Below are 11,603 nucleotides of genomic sequence, written 5' to 3'. Positions count from 1 at the left end.
AGCTTTTGACAGCAGTAAATTTACTCATCTGTCAGCACCAACACACCCACATATTGTTCCGATTTCCAAGCAGGCAGTGCCTCTGTTCTGTATGTGTGAAATATCTGCCTTCATACCAGAGAGTGACCCATAATTCCCACGGTGGTGATAAGACTCCATCTTCATGGATAGGCCATTCAAAGTCATTTTAGTCATACAGCCCTGTGAAAAACTAAAGCCAAGTTCAGTAGCTCGTAGAACCAGCTTTAGCAGTAACCGTTTTCTGTGTGACTTTATCAGTCACTCACATCATTGTGGAGAAATTTTGGGACACTTTTCTATATAACTGTGATGGCTGCAGTTACAGCTCCACAGTGGTAATATCCACCAAATATTAGTGTAGAGGCTTATACATAACACTACACTAACATTTTTCTTTCTTTAAATAGGGTTTAATTTACAGGATAATAACTGGTTTTGGTTTAGAATTAATTCACGTATCCACATAACACTGCATTCTAAAATAAGTGCGCACATTTTAGTTTACACTGTTATGTATGATTTAATCTCTTTGTTTTCTGAGTTAACTGAGTTGCAGCTACTCCAGTCCCTTGATTGACGAGCCAAGAGGTGGAAAAGGGGCGGAGCCAGCATATATGGAGGACAGCAAATTGGCTCATACCATAACTCTTGATCATTGGGGGGGGGGGAATTGGGATTTGTTATGTTAGTTTCAGTTAGGTTTTGTGTGTTCTACCCCTTTTTGTGTTTTTGTGGGCTGATCAGCCACTATTTAAGTTTCCCCTTTGGCTCGTTTAGAGAGGTCAGTTTGTTTGAGTTATCAGTATTATTTGATTGATCTATGAGTAGAGTTCTGTTATTCTGACCTCTCTTATGGGCCCAAGATTTTGATTTTTTTTTTTTGTATGATTTAACCAACTATGTTTTTGGGTTCAACAAAAAAAAAAAACATTTTTGGATTTTAACCTGTGCCTGACTTTCTTTCACTGCTCAGTTCATCACAATGACACTGGTTCAGTTCATTATAGTTTTGTAGTCTCTTAAGGTCCTACTACAGCACAGGTGTCGAACTCCAGGCCTCGAGGGCCGGTGTCCTGCATGTTTTAGATGTGTCCTTGATCCAACATAGCTGATTTACATGGCTAGATTATCACCTCAACATGTCTTGAAGTGCTCCAGAAGCCTGTTAACAACTAATAATTTGATTCAGGTGTGTTGAAACAGGGTGATATCTAAAACCTGCGGGACACCGGCCCTCGAGGCCTGGAGTTCGACACCCCTGTACTACAGCATTTCAATTAGGCTGGGGTCTGCGAATTTGAGTGGCCCATTGCAACACCTTCATTCTTCTTGTTAGCTGTGATTGGGACCTTTGTCGTATTACATGACCCAATTTTGGCCAAGCTTGAGAGATTCAACATTAGAACACTTTGATAAACAGAGGAGCTTTTGGTCAACTCATTGACTGCAAAGCCAAAATTTTCCTACTCCAATATGGTGATCAACAGTTGCTATTTATCCTGATATGTTGGCTTGTTTTTCACCGATAGCGACTTTGTGCTTTTTGGCCAAACATCTCCGCTTTCATCTCATCCGCCCTAAGACATTGACAGAAGCTATGTAGGGGTTTGTTCTTGGGCGTTTTTTAGCTTTTGAGTTTTTTGCGTTTTCTCTCTTCAGACATCCAGCTGGGACATCCAGTCATGAGAAAAATAAAAACTATCTTGAATGTTCTCCATCTGTGAAAAATCTTTCTCACTGTTGACTGCAGTCAAAGGACACTGTCATTCAGGTCATAGATGAGTCAGTGTAATAGTGGTGATGATCATAATGAATGTGCAATTTAGGGGACATGATAAGGTCAGAGAGACGCAATCATAATTACCCAAATGACAGCTAAACCTAGTTGTTCATCTTCATTTGAGGAAGTCTGAACTTGCTCATGATTTTGAAAGCTTGTCATTGGAGGGGAGGTCTTTAGTGCATGCCTCTGTCATATGAAGTTCATCACATTGTTTTCAAAACATCACCAAATTTGGGGAACATCCCTTAATGACTGATATCCCTTTAATATCTCGAACATGTCATATCTAAAAAAAAAAAGTAAACTGGGACATTTACAGTAATTTTTGGGAGGATCTTTTAACCACTTCACATCACTGAAAAAAATTCTAACCAAGGGAGATTGTATTACTTCTTGTATTATAGGCTAGGACTTATCCAGACATGGGGGAAATTAAATCTCATTCACTTGACTTTCCTTAGTTTGGATGGAAAGCAGAATACAAAAAAGAATCTGTGACCAACACTCAGAAAAAGCTGACTCAAACCTTTCTTTTATGAGGCAACAGTGCAAACAGGATGGGTAGATTAAAGACAGAGACATCTGAACATATCAGTTAATGTTTCCCTCTTCTTGCAGTGTTAGCAGTGACATCTGGACACCAGTAATGTGAAGACTCGGTAGAAAGCTGAATCTGATATTTGGATTCGTGTATTTCTGTCTCTTTGTGATGTGGATGCACATCTGTGGGTCTCTGCCCAGCCTATTCATAGACCAACCACTTGAGCAGGCTCGAGGGGCCTCCCATGGGAATCCGTGTGAATGTATAGATGTCATACGGAAGGATTTAGTTTGTTTGATATGATGCTGCCCATCTTGCTCCCATTGTCTATGCACCTCTTTATTCATCTTAATTTTCTGTTTTGGAAGCCTCTTAATCCTTTCACCTTGCTACGTTGCCTTATCTTGTTCTAGCCCCTTTTCCACAGCTGTGTCCTCCTTGCTCCTGACTCCCTGACTTTCCCACACTTCCAGGCCTGTGAACATGACTGCTGTCCACACTGCCAAGGCCAACATTTCTACAGGATTGACCCATGTGGCCAAAAAGATGCTCGCTGCTGCCAAGGGGGGGAGGTTGTTTTATGTGTTATGTCAACAAGGACTGCCAGATCAGTGCCAGCTGTCTTCCAAACACCATCCAGTGGCAGTGGCACTGTACCCACAGCTTCCCTGTGGCAACTTCCCAGTGCCAACTGTACTGAAAAAACAACATGGACGGGTGTCGCAGTGCCAGCTTCCTGCCATCACATTAATACAGACTGGCATGGACTGACAGTAGTCTGGTCACATCCGCACACTTATTTGAAGGTGGGAGTGGGGGCATAGGCGTATCTCTTTACATTTAGCTACAGCCTGCGTGTGTGCGCGTGGACTTCTGTGCTGAACTTTTAGCTACTTAAGATGTTTAGATTCTTATCATGATAACATACCATGAGTGAAAGATAGTCCTAGTCAGACTGATAAGTGGATTTGATAACCAAGACTGATAACCCAGAGTTCAGAAGAACTCTGTTGTCTTACACTAAATGCTGACTTTCTGAGAATTTTTCTCTTTACTTCACTTTGTATTAGAAAAATAAATGAAATCTTTTAATGACTTTACTTTGAAAAGTCTTTTTAATTTAGACTTTGTAGCTGTGCAACATGTTCCAGATGGGTCATTAGAGGTAAAGTTAAGCCTCATATTGTTGTGTAATCCTGTTCTCAAATCACAGAAAGGATCTTGATGTTGCAGTAATGCAAGCAGGATTTCCTTGGCTCAGGAGGTAACAATTTATAACAGAAACCTTGTATCAAAAACCCGCTAGCAATAAAGACTAGTTAGATTATAGGAAATGTGAGATCAGAATAGAAAAAAATAATATCATCTCAATGGCAAAGACAGAGAGGGGGAAAGGCTGGACTCGAGGAATCCTGAATAGACATCTTTTGGTGAATTCTGTTATCCTCCCCGTCCCCTTAAAGAGCCAATAACTGTGTAGTAGCAGCCATATTATAGAAAGAACATGAAGTGCTTTAGTCTTGGTTTTCTATATTCATACCATGAATTAGCACAGCATTTGTTCAGTGCTCTGGTGGTCTGTTGATTATGGCGCTCTGAACGGACCCATAAATAACGCCATAATGTGTAACCTAATCATATAATCTTGTGTATAACTTGATGGGAAAATCTTTTTAAACATTTTCTTGAGCAAAGAATACAAGTGAACGTGTTTTTTATGCCTGTTTGACCACTGAAGTCATTTAGTTGGGGAGTCCAATTTTAAACAAAAAACCTGCCCAGTTAACTGCCCAGAGATGCCTAGTAAGTGTAAAGACTTGCTTCTGTGTACACCTGCGGCACTATCAGTAAGGAGGCATAACTACTCGTAGTTATTGACCTTTGACCTCTACTGGTCAGCAGACATCAGATTCCTTTAGTCACAGCTGCCACTGAGCCAGAAAGGGGTCACGCCCTCCCATCTCCTTCCACCTCTGGAAATAGACACAGTGTTGCTTAAGAAGTTATCAACCACTCAGCTTTGCCGAGTGGTTGATTCATGCGCACAGAAGTCAAGAGACTTGTAACACATCTTTCACTGTGCCTGCAGTTTTGCATGTAGGTATTACATTCTTAGAAGGAAGTGAAGGCTCTTCCTGCCCTTCTTTATGTAGTCTATGTTTGTGATTCACTTTGATGGATCACATTAAGAGAACTATGTCGATGTTCCAAGAAACATTTGACACTCAGTGTAGATCTTGTTTGTTTTGCCTACAATGGCTTTAATTTCAGAGATAAACAGTGAGTGATCAGGTCACTGAAACACACAGGGCCATTTGTGCATGTGGTGTTGGTGGTCTTCCATTGACAGATCGACACTGCTTTACCAGTAGAGTTTGCAAGACAGCAGGTACACCTAGTGTGGTTGCCTACCTCTGGAAACACCTCCCTGCAGGGGAGTTTCCAGGATTTTTTAAATCCAAAAGCAGATTAATTTCAGATGTGAACTGAAGCTCAGAATAAAAAAAAAAAAGACAAGACACGTGCTAATAAAAGAACAATTTTTAATCGTTTTATGTTATCGCAGGCAGGTAGTAGCTGTATAAATACACACATTATTTTCCAGTTTTTTTCAGAGTGGGTTACGGCTTTAGTTCACATTTGATCAACTTTATTCCAGTCAACTTGTCAAATCTTAATCTGACTGTCCTGTCAAAACAAAGGTAAATAGAATTTGAAGCAGTTATTATTTACATATGATACAAAAATAGATTTCACAATAAAAGAGAGATATATTTACAATAAGAAGCTCTATAAAATACAAATATCTTTCTGTTATAAAAAGCCATTTTTAAAATAACTCTTCCAGCTCAAGTTTTGCACGAGGGAGTGTAATCTGGTCTGTGGCAGGATGAATTGTAATTCAAACAACGAATGCACCTTTAATGGGAGTCCATTACTTCATGGCTGCGCAGTATTCTTGTCCTACAAAGCTAATCTTAACCCTGACTGCAGTCTTTACAGCCATGTGGTCTGAAGTTAGTGCTGGGTTAACTTTGGGAGCGCTGAGCGGCTGGAACTGATGCTGTGGTCGAGCTACTTGGCAGCTGCTCCGCCATCCAGCTGCATCCTGTTGGGTGGTTTTCTGTGAGGGGTGGGCAGGTGCATGTTAACTGTTCAAGGGGGGTCCTCCAGACTTACACTCCCTCCTTCCCTCATGGCCAGGCTCCAAGCTGACTGTGGGCCTCTGTGTCACATGCCTAGACCAGACAGAGACGGACACGGTTAGAGCAGGACTCCCTGGCTCCTGGTTCTATTCTCAGAATGGTGGACGCTCAACTTTACAGGCTGCTCATCGTAAACACTGGTGGCCCCAATAAACACACCACACTCCGTTGCTAACAGAGGAGCTGGCTGACTGCCTGAACGGCTAATTGAATGTCCAACTTTACAGACAGACGGGATGTCTGCGAAAGACGGATGTGCAGTGGCTAAAACAGAGTAGGGAGCCCAAGGAACAGACATGGAAATAAGAAAAGTTCCTCACTCCCACCCCTGTCTCTTTCCAATACTGACATTTAAAGTTGAAATTTCCGACAGGGTTTACCCGGCACACATTCCTTATTCTCTGATGCAAGTTCCAACTCTGACAAGGCCTGAGCAAAGAGGAGGCGCAGCACAAACCAGCCGTCTATTAGCCTAACATAGTGTAAGCTACCAAATTGCCTTCTCAGGTTACAGATTTGTGCATTCCAAGTCAACTCAGGTCAAATATTATTATTAAAGCCCAGTAGGCTAGAGATGACAAATTTGCATACACCACGGAACATTCCCTACCTCTGGGTTGCCAAATATACAGCAGAGGTTCCAGATTCAGCCCACTGAATGGCTTTGCAGAGTGCAAAGACTGCAACAAGGAGGGCATAAATTTTGGAATTTTCACTGCTTTTTACATTTGGAAGAACTGTGCTGCTAGTTGATAAGAATGAATGGTGTGATGACAGCTGTTATTTAGGTCACTGCTGGGTTTGCAGTTTATCCTGACATCACTCAAGGCTACACGAGAGTAAGGTGGGGGTTTCTTTGCTTCACTACCACCACATATTGTTCAAACTGACTTGTTTTTCTAAAGACATCTCATCATTATCATTACAAATAGATGTTTTATTACCTGTAGATATTTTCACATTGGAGTTACACTTTACATGAAAAGAAAAGAAAGTAATAGGAATGATTTGGAGGGTTGAACTGGGCTGTATGTGACCCACAAACTAAAATAAGTTTGACACCCCTGCTCTACACTAAGAGGATCAATTTGGATAAAGAACAAAAGCCCAGAGGAAAATGCCTCCGTACAGGGTATATGTACCATGCACTGTATACACGGAAAGAGATAGGGGAAGAATAGACCAGGATGAAATTTATAAAGCAGCGTTCCACTGTGTATGATCTGCACTTCAAAGCTGAGTGACAGGTGAAAAGGGATACGCAGCCTTTCTCTCCAGTGTGGCCCTGGAGGCCTGGAGGTCCATATAGCAAGCCTCAGCCACTTCATAATCCTGACACATCATTGTTTCATAGAAACCTGCGGGGTGGCTCTCATGGCATTTTATGAGCAGTTGTTAACACAGCCGACACAGGGAACAAACGCTCCGGTTAATCCCGAGTAGCGGGTGGCGCCAGCATGCAGGCTAATTTATCATGGGGCTCTGACAGCCAGATTGCATTAGTGCTTACTCTCTAGTGTCTTGTCCAGGTCAGCGATGAAGTCCTCCAGCTCTTTAGTGTCGCCCAGTTTGGCTGCAATGGAGACACGCAGAAAGAATCACGATTTTGAAGCAGTTTAAATATAAGCTTCTTCAATCACTCATTACTACATATACAGTACAATACATAGCTTGTTTATGTCCATGAGTTTTCAAGGGCTTTTACTCACGTTTTGGTGACATTAGGGGAGGTGAGGTGGTGGTGATGGGGGAGAGCATGGTGGGCGAGTTCAGTCTCTCGTCGCTGAAGCTGAAGCTGTTTCTGTTGAGAGACTCGGCACCTGTCAGAAAGAGACAGAAGAGAAAATGCAGGCACATAAGATCAAGCGAGTACTCACTTTTCTCTACATCTGTGTCAGTGGAACAAGCTTCAGTGTGTAATCATCGCATTCTCCTCTAATGACACCCTTTCTCTATGGGCTGTCGCGTGCATGCCTCACAAACACGTGCGGGTACAGCACAAAAACTAAAGTGTTAAAATGAATCTCTACGGAAGTCTTTGTTTTTCTAGCAGCAAAAGTTTCTGGATGACTTTCAAAGCTAAAAAAGAAAAAGTCTCGATGACCATAAATCATGGATTAAAGCACCACTGAGGCTGTTAGTGACAGTAATATCAAAAGTTTTTCTGGGCAAAGAGGTCTCTAAAGGCAGCCAACTCTTCTCCTGCTCTTTAGTAAGATTTATCTTTGACATGTTCAAAACAGCAGAGCACGCTCTTATTTGGGATACTGTTTGTGTTTCTTATGCACCACCCAAATCTCTACACAGAGTCTTACATAAATGATCTAATAGTCACCTTTATTTTGCCGCACAGTACTTCAAACCACCACTCTTGCTTCACAGCAAGGAAGGTTCTGGGTTTGAATCCACCATCTGTGTGGCTGCTCCGGCTTCCTCGCACAGCCCAAAGACTTGCAGTTAGTGGGGTTAGATTAACTAGTGATTCTAAATTGTGTGAATGTGAGTGAGAATCTTTGCTTGTGGCAGACAAGTGACCTGTCGGGGTGTAGCTTGGATAGGGATAAATGTTTATCCGACAGCATGAGAGACTTTTTATATCATTCTTTGTAGAAGTGCAAACCACACTGATAATAATGAATGTGTAGCTGTGAAGTGTGTGTGCTCAAACTAAGATTAGGCTACACTTAAAGATGCCGATGTGTATCTTGCACCATGTCTGAGATGTCAAGCACCCACTTGTTCCCGCCTCTCTGACCAATGCCTCTCCCGCAACTCTGGATTGTGGGAAATTGCACATGGGATAAAGGCAAAACACGCGGGAAGTGCAAGTGGATCACATGCAAACACACACACACACTGATGAGCCCTTAATGTCTGCACTTGACTTGAACCTGAATCCCTCTCATTTCTCAGCTTCCTCTGCTGCTCTATATTCATGTCTGTCTGTCCTTCTTATTCACTCCTACATTCTTCATACCACTTTCTGTGGCTCTCTGTCGCCTCTCTCACTCACACTGACACTCCAGGGTGCAGCTCCAAGACTTTTTTGTCATCTATCTACGCCTTCAACAGTCAATACATCCATCAGACTTTGAGACAATAGATGACCCCTGTGGGAGACAGCTCGTTCGTCATTACTTCACTACCATGGAGAGGACAGGGTTCAAGCAGGAATCCGATCCACTGATCAAATCAGCAAGCTCATTAGTGCCATAGACATGTGTTCAAACACCTTCCCTGTGTTTGTATCACTGATGTTGCTCCCTGCGAGATCATTAGTGATAATGGCCCCTGTTATTGTGCAATTATCTAGTTTTAAACATCTGATTCTCTTTCTAGTATATATCATACATTCGACTGTTTGGCCATCAAACCTGTACACCCTCTTTCCTCCCTTAGACGGCCCAACCCACTGGCATGTGTTTGGAAAAGTATATTTGCGCATGGGGACATGAAGCATATTTTTCTCTGTGTGTCAGCATATCCCACTTGCCCGCCTGAAGTCGGCTCTACAGATGGGGGAAGCTAGACTTTTAAGACACTGTATGGTAGAGTGATATGGTAACATATGACAGTAAACCCTTAGAGACGCAGCCACAAAATAGGGGCAGGTGTGCCAAAATATGCAGCTCAACGTGACGCCAACATCTCTGAAGCATGAGAAAGGGATTTTCTCTCACTGCTACTCTCCCTGCGTGCGAGCATACATGAAGGCGTATGCAACAGTTTGACGCTCGACTCGGGTGCCCTCTGGATGCGGCACTGTAAATGCAAACAATACCCTAATCAATTCAAAATAGCCTGTATGCTTATCTGTACCTCATACACCTGTGAGAATGTTAATGTTTAACTTTCAATAAGTTTAGCAGTGTGGTGATCCCGATTCCAGTTATGTCGTGTTTGCACTTCTTGTGGATGTGGAATGTGGTCTCTAGCATTTCCTCCTGTTGAGAATAATGATTCCTGCTCAGTTTTCTTGTTTAGTTGATGGTCAAATGTTTGCTAGCGTTTATGTAACTGTGTGGTATTTGGGCCACTGTGACATTAATCAGCAATACTAAATTAAAATTAAATAACACTCTCTTATGTTTATGTGTACTATATTACATTGATGTGACATATCCTCCTCAAGCCAAGTACACTCAAAATAAACAAGCTTGTGAACCTGGCTTTTTTTAAAAGGTTTCCTTACTTAGAGAGTTTGCATGTTTTTTACATAAAGCCTACTTTACAGTGTACCTGATAAGACACTACACACCCAAGGCATACAGTGCGCTATAGGAGGAGTGGTACTGTAGAGATAACAAACCCTGTGTCTTCAGTCTGCAGAGAAGTACAACGTGTCATTATTTTGTGACACTCTGTAACTCTTGCCTGACTGTCTGGGGTCCAATTTAATTGCTCCATGTTAAGGATGACAACAAAGTCGCGCCACTGAACCTTTCCACTGGTTAGATAACCATGGTAATACTGAGGAGCAGGTGAGCCGAGAGTAAATCACAATCCTTGCCCACTTACTTTCTGTGTCGCTGATGCCGCTGTCGCTGACGCTGGCGCTGCTCCTCCTCTTCATGGTCTTCAGGTGTTCGTCGTACCTGAAGTGTCGCCTCTCCACCGGCGATGTGAAGTCTTCGATCACCGCGTCGAACTCGCACAGCACATCGTTCAGATCCTCCTCATTGACGAACTTGGCTGCAAAGGGGGGGGGATAATTCACAAAATTGAAATAAAATGTTACGCAAACTGTTGATGTTATGATTCAGGTCTGAAAATCATTCACGTAGCACATTATTCTATTCTTATATAAACACAACTGCAATTCAGTTATCGTACTCATATATAAGATAATATTTATATACATATATATTTAAAACAAACGACATTACCTTGAGGCTTCAGCTTTGGGGACTTCATGATTCCACTAGTTCGCTTAGAAATGATCCAGAAACGTCGTGAAAACTTCTAAATAAATAAATGTGGCCCTCAGCGTAAAGTCCCACTTCGTCGTAGGGTGCTTCAGGTCTTTATCTAACCTCCAGGTCCAGGACTGGCGCTTTTTAACGAGCCCTGAGGAGTGGGGGCGGAGACGCAGGGAAGGGAGGGGAAGCGTATGTGTGTGCGCGATCTCTTACGCGCTCGCCATTACCAATAAAGCTTCCCCCGGTTAAAGTTACGGTCCCCTGACGTCTCCTTCTTAAAAGTATGTTTGTAAACAACTTCTGTGTCACTTGCCAGGCAGAAGTGTAATGCAGGGATATTTATAATCACGAGTCAGGGCTTTTCATATTTTATCACCGGGCAGATCATCACAGTAGGGTGAGTAAGTATACTTACTCACCCTACTGTGATGATCTATAGCCTCATCTTTGATGAATGACCAAGTTTCTATAATCAAACTGCGTTTCCTCTCTTTGCATTTAGAAGAAATGAAATGAGAGTATGATCAGTGTGGGGCATCTTTAGATCAATGATTAACTCGGTACATCTCAGCCTTACTGTGAGTGATTGATTTTCATTCACACAGTGGGAAACTGCGTGTTTGCTGCTAGAGTTATTCACAAAGAGACAAAACACTGACAGATCCCATAAAAAATCAAGTTATTGAATAATTTCTCTAAAAAATGGGAATTTATTCTGGTTTTATAGATAGAACACTATTCAGGTTACATAATCTGCACTGTACTCAGATAGGAGTAGTGATGTATCGGTCGCGAACGAAACAGCTCTTAGAGCCGGCTCTTTGAGTGAACGACGCGAGCCGGCTCCTTATCGCAGGCCATGGTTTTTTTCCCCTTTCTCTCACCCTCTCTCTCGCACTATTTTCCGCTTCACTCCGCATGCGAGCCTTGTGCTTTGCGTTGGGAAGAGGGGGGACTCGCAGTAGCACAGGAACAGAGCTGAGGGAGAGACAGAGAAAGAGCGCCAGGGACAACAACGTCACATTAGAAAGGTATAGTAATCATCCACAACTATTTTCAGTTGCAGATGATAAAGGATTCAGAAAGTTTATTCATGCAGGCCCATATGACAGAGAATATGCATCTTCTTTTTG

The 11,603-nt window shown here is 42.4% G+C and overlaps 1 protein-coding gene across 1 annotated transcript; it reads right to left on the bottom strand.

Moving 5' to 3' along the window:
• Positions 1-4,871: 4,871 nt before the first annotated feature.
• rgcc (regulator of cell cycle) lies at positions 4,872-10,594 on the bottom strand. Its single transcript, XM_085250045.1, has 5 exons — positions 10,438-10,594; positions 10,070-10,243; positions 7,261-7,371; positions 7,062-7,124; positions 4,872-5,584 (listed from the first exon to the last, which is right to left on the bottom strand). The coding sequence occupies exons 1-5, from the start codon at positions 10,463-10,465 to the stop codon at positions 5,577-5,579; spliced, it is 384 nt and encodes a 127-aa protein (XP_085106171.1). The 5' UTR covers positions 10,466-10,594; the 3' UTR covers positions 4,872-5,576.
• Between the last annotated feature and the right edge of the window lie 1,009 nt (positions 10,595-11,603).

Source organism: Mchenga conophoros, linkage group LG16, assembly GCF_057382185.1.
Source record: "Mchenga conophoros isolate Kocher_MC1m ecotype Shallow Benthic linkage group LG16, M_conophoros_male_GT1.1, whole genome shotgun sequence".
Lineage (NCBI taxonomy): Eukaryota > Metazoa > Chordata > Actinopteri > Cichliformes > Cichlidae > Mchenga > Mchenga conophoros.
Note: the sequence above shows the minus strand (reverse complement) of the source record. Positions and strands in the feature narration are given on the sequence as shown.

Coding starts and splice junctions, on each gene's coding strand:
- rgcc (XM_085250045.1), bottom strand. CDS start 10,465: ATGAAGTCCCCAAAGCTGAAGCCTCAAG. Junction 7,372..10,069: donor CGGCATCAGCGACACAGAAA/GTAAGTGGGCAA, acceptor TCTTTCTGACAG/GTGCCGAGTCTCTCAACAGA. Junction 7,125..7,260: donor TCCCCTAATGTCACCAAAAC/GTGAGTAAAAGC, acceptor TCTCCATTGCAG/CCAAACTGGGCGACACTAAA.